Here is an 18767-nt window from a genome sequence, read left to right as displayed (position 1 = left end):
TCAGCTCTGCTATATAAGTGTGTCTGTTGGCTCCAAGCGTCTACTACAGAAGTTAGAGAAAATCTGCATACATGTGGCTCCAGGAAACCCAGAAATCCCTAATGCTTCCTAGCAGGACTGCAGCAAGGAAATCCAATTCAACTTCCAGAATGAGTTCTTTGTACCTGCCAAGGTCAGGTAAGGGCAAGATCCCACTAACCTCCTCATGGCAACAAGTGCATTTTTCTCACATATGCTCCACAAATGTAATGATTGTGTCTTCCATCTCTAAGCTGAGTACTCTGCAAAAGCCAGGTGTCCACCAAGGTAAATCTTTCATGGATATCCTTGATTCTGAAAAAAGAAAAATCTGCATTATGGATTAGTGTGGCTTGCATTTTGTTTTTGCAATGTTTTGCATTGTTTCAAATAATGTCACGAGTAGAAGCTAAAGTTGTAGTGTAAAAGCTTTCTCAGCTAACCCCAGCAGGAAAGTCTGGGGAGACTCTTCACTCCAAATGACTGTTTTTTAAAAGGCAGGAAGTATAGCTAAGGCTCCAGTGGTAGAGAATTTGCGTTGAGCACAAAAGCTCAAGGATAGCACCTAGATCCTGAGTTCAAACCCCAGAACCGGGATCAGGGGTGGCGGGGAAGCTTTTACTTTATTCTAGCACACTAATGCTAATGCTAAAACAAGAGCTGAGATTTCACTGGTAAACTCTCTCATTTTGTCAGGGAATATTTTCATTTATTTTAACCAGAACCTCTGTCTAAGAAAAGGCATGCCATTAAATTAGGACAGCAAATACAGTCCTATAGTTTCCCACTGCCACTGAGATGAGGGAGAACCTTTTAGTATCAGTTAAGGAAAATACTGGCATCTACAAGTCTCCTCCCTAAGATTCAATCTTAGGGTGGTGTAATCTAGGTATAAGCCTTTACAGGTGCCCAGAGCCTTCGCCTAGCTTCTGAGATGAAAAGAATCTTAAGCTAAATTTCAAACAGAAGATAAAGATGCTTAGAAAATCCCCAACAAGCAATTAAAAAAACCCTACAACCGAGTCCTCCCATGTGCTGCTTTCCAAAAATTCCAAATCATATTATAAGTTAGATTTTGTTTCTCGTGTTGTAGAGTAGAAGGACTGTTTTATCTAGGCCCAAAAGAATTTTACTCAGTAAAGTCAAAAGATAGATGCATAAACAGGTAAATAACATAGGTGTTGGGATCAATCAATCAAAAGGATTAAAAATGGCACAGAGGAGGATGGCTATATCACAAGTGGTGTGTCCATGTGTCTATAGCCTCATCAGACAATAGGCAAGGTCTAAGTACTAGCTTCAAAATGTCATGTGGTATACCAGTATGTACACCATGGTACCATCTATGTTTACTACAGCACAATTCACCATAGCCAAGATATAGAATCAGCCCAGATGCCACTCAGTGGACTAATGGTATATGTACACAATGGAATTTTACTCAGCCATTAGAAAATATGATATAGTACCATTTGAAAAGAGATGGAAATACTTGGAAAAATTATATTAAGTGAAGTTGTTTCTAGGGAGACTAAGATTGCATGGTTTCCCTCCTATGTGGTAACTAGAACTAGCCTATAAACCTGTAGGTAAACATTTTGAATGACAGCAAGCTGTAAGAAGCTGGAACCAGTGTTCTTATAAAGGATAGCAATAAGGAAGATACAGGCAGCACAGATCTGCCTTGCTTGATGGAACTAAGAACCATGGAATATGGATGAGAAGCACAACATTATTATAATCTGAATACTTGGAGCCAGAGTGACTTGAAAGAAAGTCAGCCATGATTGAAAGGAGAAACTGTTTAGTTGAGAACATGCTGACAGTCAAGTTTGGTATTCAATTCCTGACAATTCACAAACTCATAAAAGAATTTGGAACACCCTGCTGAAATGACAGATGTCTAGAAGGACATTTTTAGACAGTGATAGTGGCAGCCCGACCCCTGGAAAATGCCTCTACAGCCACAGTGATAGTGGCAGCCCAATCCCTGGAAAATGCCTCTATCAGAGTAGTGGGAAAGGTAGAAGGGAGCCAAGAAACCCTGGGAGAGGCCCAGCCTTGAACAGGGCACCAAGAAAATAACTGCACAGAGCACATAAGCTGCAAGGCCTGATGGTCATGGGTGGACAATGGCTGGCTTTTAGACTGAGGTTGTGTGGGTTTGTGTGTGTATGTGTGTAGGTGTGTAGGTGTGTAGGTGTGTGTGTGTTATAGATAACTACAATTTATCAGGAAAATGCAGAGAAGCTACAATGCATTCTTATACCTGTTAGATTGGCTAATAAAACAAAATAATAGTGTCAAGAATGTGGAGGAAAAAGTTTCTTTATATTTGTGCAGGAGTGTGTGTGTGTGTGTGTGTGTGTGTGTGTGTGCGCGCAATACTGGGTTTTAACTCAGGGCCTCATGAGCTTTCTTGGTTGTTTTGCTCAAGCTAGCATTTTACCACTTCCACTACTTGAGCTACATCTTCACTTCAAGCTTTTTGCTGGTTAATGAAAGTAAGAGTTCCATAGATTTTTCTGCCCAGCCTGGCTTTGAACTGTGTTCCTCCTGAGTGGCTAACATTACAGGTATTATCCACCACTGTATTGTCACTCTGCAAGCAATCCTTCCTTATCTGATCCAGCATTCATCCCATTGTTGGTAGGCATGCAAATGTGTACAGCCATGATAGAGAACAGAACAGATGTTCATTACAAAACTAAACGTAGACCTAGCCTAGGATCCAGAGATCATATTTCTGGATATATATTTTTTAATTAGTCATCAAGTTATATATTGTTGCACTATACATAAACTATGAAATATGCCGTTACCCATCCATCGATGAAAGGATAAAGAAATTAGACACATAGTAAAATATTTTTCAGGCATAAAGAAAAATGAAGTCTTTTAATCTGGTGAAATGGATAGAACTAGAGAGCATTGGTAAGTGAAATAGTCCAAATACACATACACACACACACACACACACACACACACACTGCATGTTATTTCAAAACATCCACTAGAAAGTATAGTAAGATTAAGGATTGGGAAGGATGTGGTGGGGGGTGATGGAAAAGGAGTGTTAGATTTTATCAAAGCATGTGTGAGAATTACACTCAACTCCATCAGTATAAGTATTAGCGTTAATAAAAACAAAGGCCCTCTCAGTTAGGAAGTGGGGAAGAGTCAGTGAGGCCAGACTGGTGTGGGGGGGGGGAGGGGGGGCAGGAGCTGCAACTGCAGCTAAAAGGCTGCAGAGTCAGCAACAACCAGTCAGTCCAGCTTTAAAACTGAACTAACCCAGGAGCCAGTGGCTCACACCTGTAATCCTAGCTACTCAAAGGCTGAGATCAGAGGATAGCGATTTGAAGGCAGCCCAGGCAGTAAACTCCATGAGGCTTTTTTTTGTGTGCCAGTCCTAGGCTTGGGCTCAGGGCCTGAGCACTGTCCTTGGGCTTTCTCAAGGCTAGAGCTCTACCACTTGAGCCACAACACCAGTTCTATTTTTTTTCTGAGGAATCGAACCTGGGTCTTCATGCATGCTAGGAAAGTTCTCTACCACTAGGCCAAAATCCCAGCCCCTTCATGAGACTTTTAACTCCAATTAATCACCAAAAAGCCAGAAATGGAACTGTGGCTCAAGTGGTAGAACATCAGGCTTGAAAAATAGAAGTTAAGGGAGAGCACAAGGCCCTGAGTTCAAGCCCCAAGGCCACCACAAAAAATAAATAACCTAAGTAATTTTTAAAAGTGCCAAGCCTCACTTTGCAGCTTGAATATGTTAAAACAAATTTTGAGTAGCTGGAGACAAAATTCCATGAATCTCTTTAAGTACTCTTGATAGAACAGTGGAGGAAACATTCACAAGAACATTGAGAACATTACAGCAAATAGTATGTACTTTCACAACACTGAAGGGAAAAGGGACTAAAGCCACTAGCACAACGATATCATAGGCTTGATGGTTTCTCTCATTTGTAGTAATTAGTATACATCTAGGATTCTCCTAGCAGAGGATCATAAACTATAAGTACATATGGCCATTTAGGATGATACTAAGCAAAATGAACTCTAGGATATAGAAACAAGAGATTTATCTTTGTGATTGTTGATCCTAAAGTACTATGTGAAGTTTCTTTTCTCTTTTTTTTCCCCTTGTGGTTTATGTCACTGAATCTAACTTTGTTATCTGTTACATTGTATATACATTTATTTGTTTATTTGAAATAGGGAAAGGAAGGGGAAGATGATTTGGAGGGGGAGAAAAGTGGGGGAAAAACATGAGAAGGAGTACCAATGTTCAAGAAGTAATGCACCTACTACCTGATGAATGTAACTGTAACCCCTTTCTACATTACCCCAACAATAAAATACAATTTTTTTGCCAGTATTGGGGCTTGAACTCAGGGCCTGAGCACTGTCCTTGGGCTTTTTCAAGGCTATAGCTCTACCATTTGAGCCACAGTACCATTTCCGGCTTTTTCTATCTATGTGGTACTGAGTAATTGAACCCGGGTCTTTGTGCATGCTAGGTAAGCACTCTTACCACAAGGCCAAACTCCCAGCCCCAAATGGAACTTTTTCAAAAAGAGAGAGAAAACAAAAGGAAAAGGGAAGTTTGCACTTAACCATTTAAACCTTACGATTGGAGTTATTTTCAAATAATAAGAGATAAGTGCTTCAGGATATCAATTGATGTGAGTCTGCTGATAGAGTCTACTTGTTGTAACTTCTAGGTTATATGGATTTCTATAAACTTTACAATCTTTGTTGGGCACAGTGGCTCACACCTGTGATCCTAGCTACTCAGGAGTCTGAGATCTGAGGATCATGGTTTAAAGCCAGCCCAGGAACCAAAGGCCCTGAGACTCTTATCTCCAATTAATCACTAGAAAAAAGGAAGTGGGGCTGTGGCTCCAGGAGTAGGGCAGTAGCCTTGAGCTGAAATGCTCAGGGACAGTGCCCAGGCCCAGAGTTCAAGCCCCATGACTGACAAGAAAAAAAAAAAAACTTTACAATATTTGGTGAAAGTACCAAACCAATTATTTCAAGACAAAAAGTTCCACAAATTACTTGCACAAAACATTTATTTATAGGTTTGCTAGTGAGCGCAACACTTCCATTAGTACTGACAGAGCTTGAGAGTAGACAGTTAGAAACTAAAGGAAAAGCCAAGTATCAGCTAATAACAAGGCCATTGTTTTCAATAACAACAACACCCACACATAAAATTCACCGTATTTCCTATCACTAAGAGATAACCACTTTTTGGTAAGAAGTTTACTTGGAATCTAAATATCACTTCAGTGTGAGACAGATGTGAGCACTAGACCAATCTCTGAGACCAAAGAACTTTCTTCCATTGCTCAGAATTCTATGCTTATAAATAGATATGTCTTTTAGGTTTAGCTTTCACATAGAGGGGAAAACTTTTAGGTTTAGCTTTCACATACGAGTGAAAACTTACAACACTTTGCTTTTTGAATTTGGCTTATCTCACTCAATGTGATGTTCTCCAGATGCATCCATTTTGCTGCAAATGAAACAATTTCATTTGTCTTTATGGTTGGTAATAGTTCATTATGTCTATGCATATATATGTGTATATATATGCACAGATACCCACACATACATATAATCTTTATCCATACATCTGGTTTAGGTGCCTAAGTTGATTGCATTGTTTGGTTATTATGAACAGCACAGCAATAAACATGAGTACATAAGTGTCTTTCTATTATATGTGTTTATATTCCTTTAAATATATGTTCAGTAGTAGTAAGACAGGCTCATAAGAAAGATCTACTTTGAGTTTTTTGAAGAACCTCTATAATGATTTCCAAACTGGCTGCACTTCTCACCAAGAGTACGTGAAGTTTGCTGTTTCCCTGCATCTTCATGAACATTTGTTGTTTGTTTTCCTCGTGGCTGCCATTCTGAGTGAGATGGAACATGTATGAAATATAAATATAATTATTTACATGGATAAACATATAGTATAAATCAAACTGAGAAAAGGAAAAGAGAGAAAAAATGGGCTGACAAAAAAAAGAAAGAAACTCGGTGATAGCAGATGATTAAAAAGGAATAGGTTGGAAGTGGCACTGTGGCTCAAAAGGTAGAGCAGTAGCTCTTTTTTTTTGGGGGGGGGGCCAGTACTGAGACTTGAGCTCAGGGCCTGAGCACTGTCCTTGGACTTCCTCAAGTCTAGAGCTCTACCACTGGAGCCTCAGAACCACTTCTGGTTTTTTTCTAGGTATGTGGTACCCAGAATCCAATCCAGGCCTTTGTGCATCCTAGGCAAGCACTCTACCACTAGGCCTAACTCCCGGCCCTAGAGCAGTAGTTTTTGAGCTGGAGCTTAGGGGCAGCGCCCAGGCCCAATTCAAGGCCCATACTGACCAAAAAAAGGGGGAGGGATGAGTTAAGGGAAGAAAAACAAATTCTATCTGTGAATGGGTAATGAAGAAAGACATTGAGCCAACAAGGAGGATGACGGAAGTTGAATAGTGTAAAATAGGTGATTTACAACTGAAAATGGAATATTAAAACCTGCTGGAATTGTTTAGGGAAGAGGGAAGTGGGCGAAGAGAGTGATGCCGTGGGATTGACATAGGATTGGTTGGACTATAGTGTAAACGTGTGTGGAAATATACCAATGAAATTCCCCATACATAAGTAATGTAAGCTAATAAAAATAATATAAGGGAGGGCCGGGAGTGTGGCCAAGTGGTAGCGTGCTTGCCTAGCATGCACGAAGACCCGGGTTTGATTCCTCGGTACCACATATGTAGAAAAAAGCCAGAAATAGTGCTGAGGCTCAAGTGGTAGAGCTCTAGCCTTGAGAAGATCCAAGGACAGTGCTCAGGCCCTGAGCTCAAGCCCAGGACTGGCAGAAAAAAATAAAATAAAACTTTCAAAACTTAAATAATAATAATAATAATATAAGGGAAAAAATAAAGAAGGTAGAAGGAAAGGAAGGAAGTTAGGAAAGAAGAAAGGAAGAAAGGAAGAAGGGAAAGAAGGGCGCGCACACACACACACACACACACACACACACACACAATTCTAAACCATGCACTAATGGTTCATGCCTGCAGTTCTAGCTATGCATGAGGTTGAGATTTGAAGCCAGCCCAGTCAGAAACTCTTGTCTCCAATTACTCACCAAAAAGCCAGAAACAGAGGTATGGCTCAAATGGTAGAATGCCAGCCTTCAGCAAAAAAAAAAAAAGTTGATAGCACCCAAGGACCCGCAACTAAAAAACATATATATATATATATATATATATATATATATATATATTCCAGAATCTTATTAGGGAAGGCCATGGAGTGGGGGAGGGGCCAAGAACTGAAATGGTATTCAAAATTGTCATCATATAAAGACGTTTACAGTCTCCAAGATTCTGACCTTGAAGGCTGATTTTCCTCCTTTTTAACAGAGGCAGAAAGTCAAGTTTTGAGAGATTAAATGGTCTAGTTAAGATCACAGAAGGAAAAGGGAAATGAAGAATCACATGCTGCTGTTATCGACTTTTGCTTCGGAGCTCTCCACAAGCCAGTTGTCCCCACAGAAGTGAGGAAGGGGAGACAGGGTTCTAACAAAACAAGAGAAGACACTGACACCAGAAAATGATTTCACTGTTTATATCAGGAATTATTTATTTGAAGTTTCTTGACAGCTACCAGCAAATAACTCAGCATGAGGCGTGACAACCAGAGCTCCTTGGGGGATCCCTTGGCAGACTTCATCCTCGTGGGTGTTTCTGACCGGCCATGGCTGGAGCTCCCTCTCTTTGTGGTCCTCCTGGTGGCCTACATTCTCGCAATGCTGGGGAACATTTCCATCATCCTGGTGTCCCGCCTGGACCCCCAGCTCCACAGCCCCATGTACATCTTCCTCAGCCACCTGTCCTTCCTGGACCTCTGCTACACCACCACCACCGTCCCCCAGATCCTGCTCAACACCGGCAGCTCCAAGAAGACCATCAGCTATGGAGGCTGCACCGTGCAGTATGCCATTTTCCACTGGCTGGGGTGCACCGAATGCATTGTCTTGGCCGCCATGGCCCTGGATCGCTATGTGGCCATCTGTGAGCCCCTCCGCTATGCCATCATCATGCACCGCCCACTCTGCCAGCAGCTAGTGGCTGTGGCCTGGCTCAGTGGCTTGGGCAACTCTCTGGTCCAAGTGGTCCTGACGGTACAATTACCTTTCTGTGGGCGACAGGTGCTCAACAACTTCTTTTGTGAGGTGCCAGCCATGATCAAGTTGTCCTGTGCTGACACCACCGTGAATGACACCACATTAGCGGTGCTGGTGGCCTTTTTCGTGCTTGTCCCCCTTGCTCTCATCCTTCTCTCCTATGGCTTCATTGCCCGTGCTGTGCTCAGGATCCAGTCCTCCAAAGGAAGGCACAAGGCCTTAGGGACTTGCTCTTCCCACCTGGTGGTGGTGTCTCTCTTCTACCTACCTGCCATCTACATGTACCTGCAGCCCCCCTCCAGATACTCCCAGGAGCAGGGCAAGTTCATCTCTCTCTTCTATTCCATAATCACCCCCACCCTGAATCCCTTCATCTATACCCTGAGGAACAAGGATGTGAAGGGAGCTCTCAGAAGACTTCTGGCAAGGATCTGTCGATTGTGAAGATCTGGGATGTGGCAGTCCCCATCTAGTCAAGAACAGTGGGCAAGAGCATTGTTTCCTCAGACAACCTTACAACTAAGGAATTAATAACTAAGCAGTAAGTATTTTGAGAGACTCGAGGATCTCAAAACTTCTCTATCCCTAAAGATCTGACCTCTCATGTGGTCATAGTGCCTGAGAGTCCACATTTGAAGTTAGGCTGGTTCTAAACATGTAATTCTAAGAGGCCACATATTTTTATAGATTTAAGTCTCCTAAGTTCATTGAGCCATTTCATTTCTAATTTTGTGGCTCTTCCACTTTTTCTTCTTCCTATTATTTTGTTCTACCCAAGATGGCTTCAAATCACCATCCTCAGATCTCAGGCTCCTGAGTAGCTCTGATTACAGGCATGAGCCATCAGTGCCTGGCTTGGACAACAAAACTTGAAATAGTAGATATGATTTTGTGTTACAGCAGTTGCTTAGCATATATAAGGCCCTTGAATTGAGCCCCATAATTATTCAAGATGGTTATTATAGCTAACATTTGTCAAATTCTACCAAGATGCAGGCAATATGCTAACATTTATTGGAACCAATTTATTTAATACTCAGTCCTGTGATGTAACCATGTTTCCCCTTTCCATGTGAGGACTGGATTAGGAGAAGATGCAATTTGCCCAGGTACTGCCCAATATGGTAGCAGAGGAAAGTGATATGAACACATATTGCTCTGGTAGCCCCGCCTCCTTTAGTGGAACGGCCCTCAGATGCTAACACCATATATTGGCATTATGTTTTCCATAAGATCCATTTACTCTTAGTTTATTTGTATTCATCCTGCTGTCTTATATAGGCCAAATATCAACAGTATTGATATAATATAACCAAGCCCATAAAACAACAAGTATATGAAAATTTAAAAAGACTTTTTCACAGCAAAGGCAAAAGTGAAGCAATATATATATATATTATACATATCACAAAGCTTGTGTAAGATCTAATTTCAGAAATGTGAAAAACAATAAGAAAAATAAGGTACCAAGAATACAGAGGAAATTTCCCAATGGACTTCCATTCAGCAATCACTGCACAGTGGATCAAAGCCCTTGCACAGATCCAAGCCACAATTCAAATCAAAGCAAAACAGCAAGAAGTCTAGGGAAAGGTAATGTGTACATATATCAATATAATGATATGATATAATTCTAGGGCATATTAGAGTATACTGAAAACTGTTTCTCAAAACAGATGTACCAGTTCAGAGATTCTCTAATTCTCCTGATTTCTTTCAGTGAGAAAGAGAAACTAGTTTCCAACCCATTAAATAGTGAGTTGCTTGGTTACACTGTGTCTGAGATCCCTGAGTCACCAAGAAATCTGTCAACCCAAAGACTGACGATGAGGGAGCCCATGTCTAGAGGCTGCTACCTGCAGTTCTTTGTGAGCTAAGCTTCCAGCCAGCTCAGCCACATATAAATGGAGCTAGCTTAGATTCTCCTGATTAGTCATCTATCAGTTCAATACCATCCAGTGACCTCAGAAGATACAACAAGGAGCTGAAGAATTGCCCAACTGAACCCTGGCCAATTCCTAACCTAAAAAAGGGTGAGATGTAATAAAATGCTTCATTTGTGTTATTTGGTGTTGGCATGGTTTGCCAACTGGCAAAGATAGCTAGAAAAAGAGATCGCTTAAAATATTAAACACCAGAGCTCTGTGGTTCCACAGGGAAAACACTGAATTTCCCAGAAGCTTCAGTAGTACTCAAAGTTGTATAGGGATATATTTAAATAATTCAACTGGTAAATCAATTATAGCATACTTGCATACTAATGAACTGATAAGTAGTAGTTACGGAAAAGTTAAAGAGATTTTTAAATGAAACACAAAACTTCATTGTATATGGTTTGGGTGATTTGAGCTTTTATAATTACTTTCAGAAAAAACTGAGAGAATCACTTACGACAATAAATATTAGAATATGTGTTCTTCAGGAGCTTCTTCAAATGTACTGCTTTCCTCCAAGGAAAATGTGGATACGTATCGGCCTGTACTGTGAATATGGTCAGGCTTCTTTGAACTTTCTTGATCTTGAGTAGTATTAAATGTTACCAAGAGAGAGTCAAACTATGATGTTTCACAGTCATTCACTTCATGTTCCAGTCAAAATAAACTTGTGGAGGTGGGGGTCTTATTCAGTGGTACAGTACCTGTCCATGCACAGGTCCCTCCCATGTATCCTTCCACTACATGAATACAACATACACACACACACACACACACACACACACACACACACACACACACACCAGCCAAGCACTCAGCTGTACCTGTAATCCAAACTAGTTGGGAGACTAAAGCCTGAGCATGGCTTAAGCCTAGGAGTTGAAGATTAGCATTTACAACTTGACAAAACTCTGTCTTTAAAAAAAAAAAAAAAAAAAAAAAAAAAGGCTGAGCTCCACTGGCTCATGCCTATAATCCTAGTTACTCAAAAGATTGAGATCTGAGGATTGCTGCTCAAAACCAGCATGGGCAAGAAAGTCTGTGACTTTCTACAATTAACCACCCCGGAAAAAAAAAAGGTGTAAGTAAAGCTATAGATTAAGTGGTAGAGTGCTAGCCTTAAGCAAAAAAAGCTCGGGGGGAAGGGGGGCAAAAAAAAGTTATCCTTTTGTAGAGAAGCAATTAATTGTTATTTAATGCTATATTGAGTGTGACAAATAAACTGTTCTTCATCTGGGATTAATCCGAGATAAGTTGTTATCTAGTGAAGGCAAGACTCCCTTTCTACAGAATACTTCTCTGGGTAGATATAGGATCTGCTACTCTAAAGCATACTCTTGAGTACTACTAAAATTCTACCCATCAGAGTTAGGGAATAATAATTTATTTTTTCCCATTAAGCACAATCAAATCTTTTTACAAACATATTTCCTAAATGTATAAAGAAATGTACCATTAGCAGTATAGATAACTTTAAATATTGGTAGGCATGTTTTGTTTTGTTTTGTCTTTTTGCCAGTCCTGGGTCTTGAACTCGGGGCTTGGGCACGGTTCTTGGGCTTTCTCAAGGCTAGCGCTCTATCACTTGAGCCCCAGCACCACTTTCAGATTTTCTGTGTACATCATGCTGAGGAATCAAACACATGGCTTTGTGTATGGTAGGCAAGCACTTTACTACTAGGCCATGTTCCCAGCCCGGCATGTTTAGTTTTTATTTTAAGGAAATAATTTAACTCAATACATACAGAGATTTTCATGTATTTCCAAATTTTTAAATAGCTAAAATAAGCATGAATTATTTTATTAGAAAATATAGTTGTTACAAAAATTAAAAAAATAAATAAGTAGCTTCCACATAACATATAGTCATCTAGCTCTATGATGGTCAGTTAATAGACAGGCAACAAGTGGAAGTGAGATGAGGGAAGTCAGCATAGAAGGGGAAAAGAGAATAAGAAGAGAAAAGGATGAAAAGGTATTTTGTTGAGTACGTGAATTACATGAGGTCACCAGAATGAGCACCTTCCAGCTGCAAATGTGGGTGATGTTCTATCCCTGGTATCTTCATCCAAGGGTCAGCATCCCCATATAAGGCACCATCAGTAAGCCTTTCTTTGTGCTGTAATCTTGGACCAAGAGAACCACAGAGCTGTAGTCTTGATCAAAATACAGGGAGGCCTCACCTCAGGGTGGGGTCCAAGAAATACCAACAACTGACAGTCCTGTCTTCATCCATCCCTACCAAGAGGGTTCAAAGACAACGGTCAACTCTGGCTTTTCTTCCTGAAGCGCTTCTAAGGCATGTTTTGTCTCATAATTGAAATACATTTCACACAACCTGTAAAAACAAATAGAAAGCCTTGGGTTATACTCTTCAAAAAAAAAGCCACTGGCCAGGGCCAGGAGTGTGACCTAGTAGTAGAGTGCTTGCCTCACATGCACAAAGACCCAGGTTCGATTCCTCAGTACCACGTACATAGAAAAAGCCAGAAGTGGTGCTGTGGCTCAAGTGGTAGATCTCTAACTTTGAAGAAAGCTTGAGTACAAGCAAAAAAAAAGCCATTGGCCTTAAAATCTGACCTATTCTTTTTTTTTTTTTTGAGGGGATGGATGACAAACTTTATTAGAGATGCTTCTCCCTCATGGGTCAAATTCACAGTACAATGGGCAGAGGCAGCCATCCAGGGGGTGGAGGGGCTAGGAAAAGGGTTCTGGACCCCGGGTGCTGCAATCCTTTCCAGTTAGAAGGGAGTCTGGGGGGGTGAGAGGGAGGGCGGGGAGATCCAAACCACACAGAGTTGAATCTGACCTATTCTTTTCTACACATCTCTGTGCTCTGAAAAACTAAGCTACATGGCCAATGTCATGCTTAAATTTTCTCTTTTTTGAAATGGGGTTCTCACCAGGCCATGAAGCCTGGGCTCAAGCAGCCATCTCACCTCAGCATCCTGAAGAGCTGTAACTACAGAGTAACTACAGATGTGTCCCCAGACCTGGCTTGTTCTACTGTAAACCTCCATGTTGGAAAAGTTTTGAAACAGAAGTGAAAGGAGAGAAGATGTGTAAAGAATTCCCATGTGTTCATTTCTATGCTTGATAATTAAATAGCTCATAGCTAGGCATGTTTCCTCTATTGGGCAGTCCATCTATTTATGGGATACCTTACCTGTTAGCTGCCTACGCCTCACATTAATTTTATTAATACAATAGTTCATGCATTTCTTTCTATATGTGTATCTATTTGTAGACAGACAGACAGACAGACAGATAGATAGATAGATCTGAACATAACTACTATGTAACTCTCATACTAAAATACCTTAACAATATAATGTTAATATTGCCAGTTTGTCCAGTCCATATTTAAAATCCTCAGTTATCTTTAAAATGTTTTACATAGCTATTTAATCAGGATCCCTTTAAATCTATCCATTGCAATTGTTGATATCTCTCTCTCAAGTATTTTTTATATATATGATTCTTCCTCCTTAATAAAGTTTCCTTCAGGGCCAGGAGTTTGGCCTAGTGGTACAGTGGTTGCTTAGCATGCACAAAGACCCAAGTTTGATTCCTCAGTATCACATACATAGAAAAAAGCCCGAAGTGGTGCTGTGGCTCAAGTGGTAGAACTCTAGCTTTCAGAAAGCCCAAAGACAGTGTTCAGGCCCTGAGTTCAAGGCCCAGGACTGGCAAAAAAATATTTAATTAGTTTCCCTTAGAATTTAAATAAGTTGCTGGGTGTAGTGGCTCACGCCTGTAATCCTAGCTACTCAGGAAGCTAAGATCTGAAGATCATCATTCAAAGCCAGCCCAGACACTAAAGTCCATGGCTCTTATCTCCAATTAATCACAGAAGTGGGGCTGTGACTCAAGGGGTAGGGTGGTAGCCTTGGCTCAGTGACAGCGCCCAGACCCAGAAATCAAGCCCCACAATCGACAAATACTTGTTTGTTAAACATGACATTTGAAATATGATGTAAAAATTAATGTCAATAAAATCTAAAAAAACAGAATTTAAATAAGGAATTAAGATCATTTTGTTGTGAACCACTTCTAACAATCTTTGTTTAATTATGCTGCAGACTGAATGTTTGTTCTCCTTCAAAATTCCTGTGTTGAAGCTACATCCCTCAATGGGATGGTCTCCGGAGAGATGCCTTTGGGAGGTGATTAGCATTGGAGTGTAAGAGTAAAGCATCAGGATGGGACTAGAACCTTGTAAAAGAGACTCTAGATATGTTCTCTCCCCATCCCCACCTCAGACAATGTGAACACACACTGCAGTCACTGTCTCCAACAAGTCCCCTGATATGGGACTTTTCTACACTCAGAAACTAAATCCCTGTTGTTTAAACTGCCTAGTCTGTAATGTTTTGTTCAGTCAAACTAAGGCAGGTTGGTAACATCCATGCATTCTCCTGTGAACCTGAGCTCCAGGCTAGATCTTAAACATCCTTCAGGGCTGGTGGATCAGTGATTTTAAATTCATCATGACTATTCTCTCACTTTTTCCCTCCATTTCTTCAATTATGCAAATGTGGGCTTTGCCTACAACAAACATGTCTTACTCTTTCCACACAAGGACATAATCCTGATCCAAACATGTTTGTTCAAACTTGTATTCAGTAAGCAATGTCCTGGCCTCTGTCTGTCTATCTGTCTATGTATCTATCCATCTACCAGGTCATAAACACAAAGCCCAGACTACTGAATTTCTATTTGAAGGGAAGAGATCAATAACAAATAAGAAAATGACACAGCATATATAATGATGATCCATGGAAAATGAGAAAGGAAAAGAAAGGCATTCTGCACTGCTATCTTCTACAGGGCAGTGAAAAACAGCCTCACTGAAACCAGTAAGTAGATGATTTAGGGAGATATGGGAAAAAGACAAATGGTCATTGCAGGGGAAAGAGGTTCAGATAGAGGAGACAGCAAGTGCAATGGCCCAGAGATGACTATGTTTTTGCACAGATCACCATAATTGAAGAAAAATAAGAATGAGGAACAGATGAATCTTCACACTCAGTCAGGGGCATTACAAGCCACCATGAGTTTGAAGTTGTTGCTGTTGTCAGACAAAATGTGACCTCACTCAGGTTTCAACTACTACCGTAAGAACCCTCAGTATTGGGTGGTGTGTGAGGATATTTCCACTACAATCCAGATAAGACATGGTGGAGCTGAGCCAGGGTGAGAGCCAGGAAGCCCACAAGTGCTCAGAGAGTACCCTGTGAAAGCAGAGCTAACAGAACATGCTGATAAATTTGATGTATATATAAGAAAAACAGATTTCCAAAACAAAACCAGGATGGTTTTGCCCTGAGCAACTATGAGTAAGTTACCATTGGCTGAAATGGGGAGGCAGCAGGCTTCAGACAGGAGGGAATATCATGAATTTGGATTTGAATCCATGAGGTTTGGGAGGCACACTAAACACCCCAGTGGAAAGATGAGACATAAAATCCAAGGACAGTGACCATGAAGCCAAGCAATGGAAATTCTTCAGATACTGTCACAAACGTGACAGTTTTGGCTGACAGAAGCCAAGAGACTCAACAGGAATTTCTTACTAAGGAGGTAATGACTGCCTCAGTGGGATAGCTAAAGGTAGACAAAAGACTAATGATCACTTCTGCTGAACTTCTAGTCTACATTTCTAGGGCACTCTTTTACTTAGAAATCCTCAGAAATGAAAGCAATATTCCTATTAGCCACTTTTTGAAGTGAATCATAAATTAGATCTACAAAGAGCATAAATGAAACAAAGTTTCTATCTAGACTATGGATGGAAAATCTTTTCACAGGCAGATGAATCTTTTCTTGTATGTGTATGTCTATACTGGGGCTTGAACTCAGGGCCAAGACACTGTCCCCTAGCTCTTCCACTGAAACATGACACTCAACCACTTGACACCTCCACTTACAGCTTTTTGGTGATTAATTGGAGATAAGAGTCTCACAGACTTCCTTGTCCAATGCTAGCTTCCAACTAAAATCTCCAGATCTCAGCTACTGATCCTGAGTTGCATGATCCACCGGCACAAGGCTAAATCTGGATTATTCTAAATATGTGAATGCTGTTGAGCATGCATCTCATTTCCCATTTGCCCTATTAAAAAAATGTGCAATGGGGTTGAGGAGCATGGCCTAGTGGTAGAGCACTCACCTAGCATGCACAAAACCCTGGATTTGATTCCTTGGTATCCCATACACAGAAAAAGGCAGAAGTGGCACTGTGGCTCAAGTGATTGAGCTCTAGCCTTGAGCAAAAAGTGTCCAAGAACAGTGCCCAAGACCTGAATTCAAGCCCCAGGACTGGCAAAAAAATGAAAAATGTATTCATGACCTTACCTATTATTTACCTATGTAACTGTAACTCCTCTGTACATCATCTTTACAATAAAATTTTTATTTTTTTATATTGTCATACTTTATTAACAAAAACACTTCAAAATGAAAAGCACATAAAAGCGATATGTTCTGATATATTAACATCTGACACTATGCAAATCAGTTCAAATTTTAGTGAATAAAAATAATGCTTATAATTTGAGACAAAAGAACACAAAGCTTAAATACAATCATAGAAATCTAAGGACCAAAATAATACTCCGATGAATTAATCATGAGACAGAGAATTTAAGTAAACAATTATGAGTAGTATAAAATAGACAACTTTTAACCTGAATATTCATTTTCTCCTTGGACTCAACCAAAGTTCTCTATTATCTAGGCATATTGCCACATAGATAAAAGAGAACACTTCCTTCTGTCTGTATATAGTTCTGGTGACTGACTGAAGACTGGGTAAAGATATGCTTAAAGGAGTTTTGAAACATTCTTCAGATTGCCTTTGCCCCATCTTCATGCTACTCTATTTGATGATTGAAGACTTTCTGAAGACTTCTTGGATAAAAAAATGATTTAGGGAATATATTAAATATCCAGTGATCTTTAGTCCAACAAAGTCACTCTACAAGCTGCCAATTGTTCATGACAGATTTTTTTGAGACTGTAAAGTATTTTTTCATATATTTTTATTCAATAAAATTTTTAAATAAATGTTTTTAACTGCAATAACTGGCTCCAGCCCATCCAAACCCTAAGTGCAAATGAATCTAGAGAAAGCCTAGATGCGCCCCACCAAGCCCACAGAGTCCACTTACTGCAGGTTTTGCAGGAGGCAGCCCTGCTGTTTCAGGACTTCACAGAGCATCATGATCCCCAGATCACCAAGGTCGTTGTTGCCTAAGCTCAGCTTCCGGAGGCTCTTATTGGAGGTCAGAACTGTGGAAAGATCCCAGCAGCTGTGTGAAGTGAGGCTGCAGTTGTCTAATCTGTAAGAAATAATGATTTACAGAAAACATCCTCTTAACCATTTCCCAGGACCCTAAGATTTTAACCTGTACTTTTTTTTCCAGTCCTGGGGCTTGAACTCAGGGATTAAACACTGTTCTTGGGCTATCTCTAGGCTAGCTTTCTACCCATTGAGCCATAGCACCATTTCTGACTTGTGGTACCAAGGAATCAAACCCAGGTCTTTGTGCATGCTAGGCAAGCACTCCACCACTAGACCAAATTCCCAGTCCCTTTAACCTAGCAAGTGTATAGGGCAAGAGTTATTTTTCTCTTTAGATGGGATTGACTTTTCCAAGTGCAACTGGATAATGCAGATCAATTAACAGAAATTAGTAACTGAGACAGGAGCAGTGGCTCACACCTGTAATACTAGCTACTCAGGAAGCTAAGATCAGAGGATCAAGATTCAAAGCCAGGCAATTAACCTCTAGAAAACAGGAAGTGGGGCTTGACTCAAGGGTGGGGTGGTAGCCTTGAGCTGAAGAGTTGAGAGACAGAACCTAGCTGAGTTCAATCCCTATGACCCACCAAAAAAAAATGAAATTAGTTACTGATTATCCCAAATTGTTTTCCCCAAAAAATATGCATACCATACCACTTCCATTTATCTGTGGTACAGAGGACTGTGGTGACAGGAAGTGAATGTCCTGTCTATGGAGTGCCTCCTCTTACCATGATCTTGGAATAAGCCAAACCCTAGGATACCATAGCCTGAGCTAGAGATTATCTCATGATTGCTCCCTCATAGACATCCAGTCTTCCACCACACATCCCCATCATGAGTAAGCCAATGGACTCACTCCAACATCTGAAGTTTGCAGTCAGGGTTCAAGAGCCCTTCACACAGTAGCTTGAGCCCTCTGTCTCCAAGAGCATTTCCTCTAAGGTAGAGATGTGTGAGGTTGTGGTTAGTTTGGAGTGCAGAAGACAAAGCTGCACAACAAATTGACGTAAGGCCAGAATTCACCAACCTACAGAGAGAACAGAAAGAAGAGTCTTTGATGACCAACCTCTGCCAAACACTGTAAAGTTCCTTCAGTATGGAGCCTCACTTGTAGTCTAACCTCCTGCAACTTGAAAGTCATAAGGCCACATGTTGGATTCAATCTGAATGATGCAGACTCCCTGTCTCTGAATTCCACAGAACAGATGCTTTGCTTGGATTTGTAGATCCAGACTCCCTACCATACCACAACTCCTTACACAAATTCCTTTGTCTGTGGATGTACCTCAGCATTTCTTTAGAA

General features: G+C 40.7%; 2 protein-coding genes across 2 annotated transcripts in view; one reads left to right on the top strand and one right to left on the bottom strand.

Annotated features, from left to right (window-relative positions):
- The first annotated feature begins 7717 nt into the window (after window positions 1-7717).
- On the top strand, window positions 7718-8665 carry Or2b11 (olfactory receptor family 2 subfamily B member 11). The gene has a single exon (XM_090339712.1). It carries the CDS (start codon window positions 7718-7720, stop codon window positions 8663-8665), a length of 948 nt encoding a protein of 315 aa, XP_090195838.1.
- Window positions 8666-12301: 3636 nt separating this feature from the next.
- The window catches only part of Nlrp3 (NLR family pyrin domain containing 3), a 30398-nt gene continuing 23932 nt past the window's right edge, over window positions 12302-18767 (bottom strand). Inside the window, exons 7-9 of the mRNA XM_090340175.1 lie at window positions 18321-18491; window positions 17328-17498; window positions 12302-12493 (exon numbers count right to left, since the gene is read on the bottom strand). Of these exons, the coding sequence (XP_090196301.1) occupies window positions 12394-12493; window positions 17328-17498; window positions 18321-18491 (442 nt within the window). The 3' untranslated portion in view covers window positions 12302-12393. The remainder of the gene's footprint in view (window positions 12494-17327; window positions 17499-18320; window positions 18492-18767) is intronic.

This window comes from Megascapheus bottae, chromosome 10 (genome assembly GCF_031878675.1).
Source record: "Megascapheus bottae isolate mThoBot1 chromosome 10, mThoBot2.hap1, whole genome shotgun sequence".
Classification (NCBI taxonomy): domain Eukaryota; kingdom Metazoa; phylum Chordata; class Mammalia; order Rodentia; family Geomyidae; genus Megascapheus; species Megascapheus bottae.
Note: the sequence above shows the minus strand (reverse complement) of the source record. Positions and strands in the feature narration are given on the sequence as shown.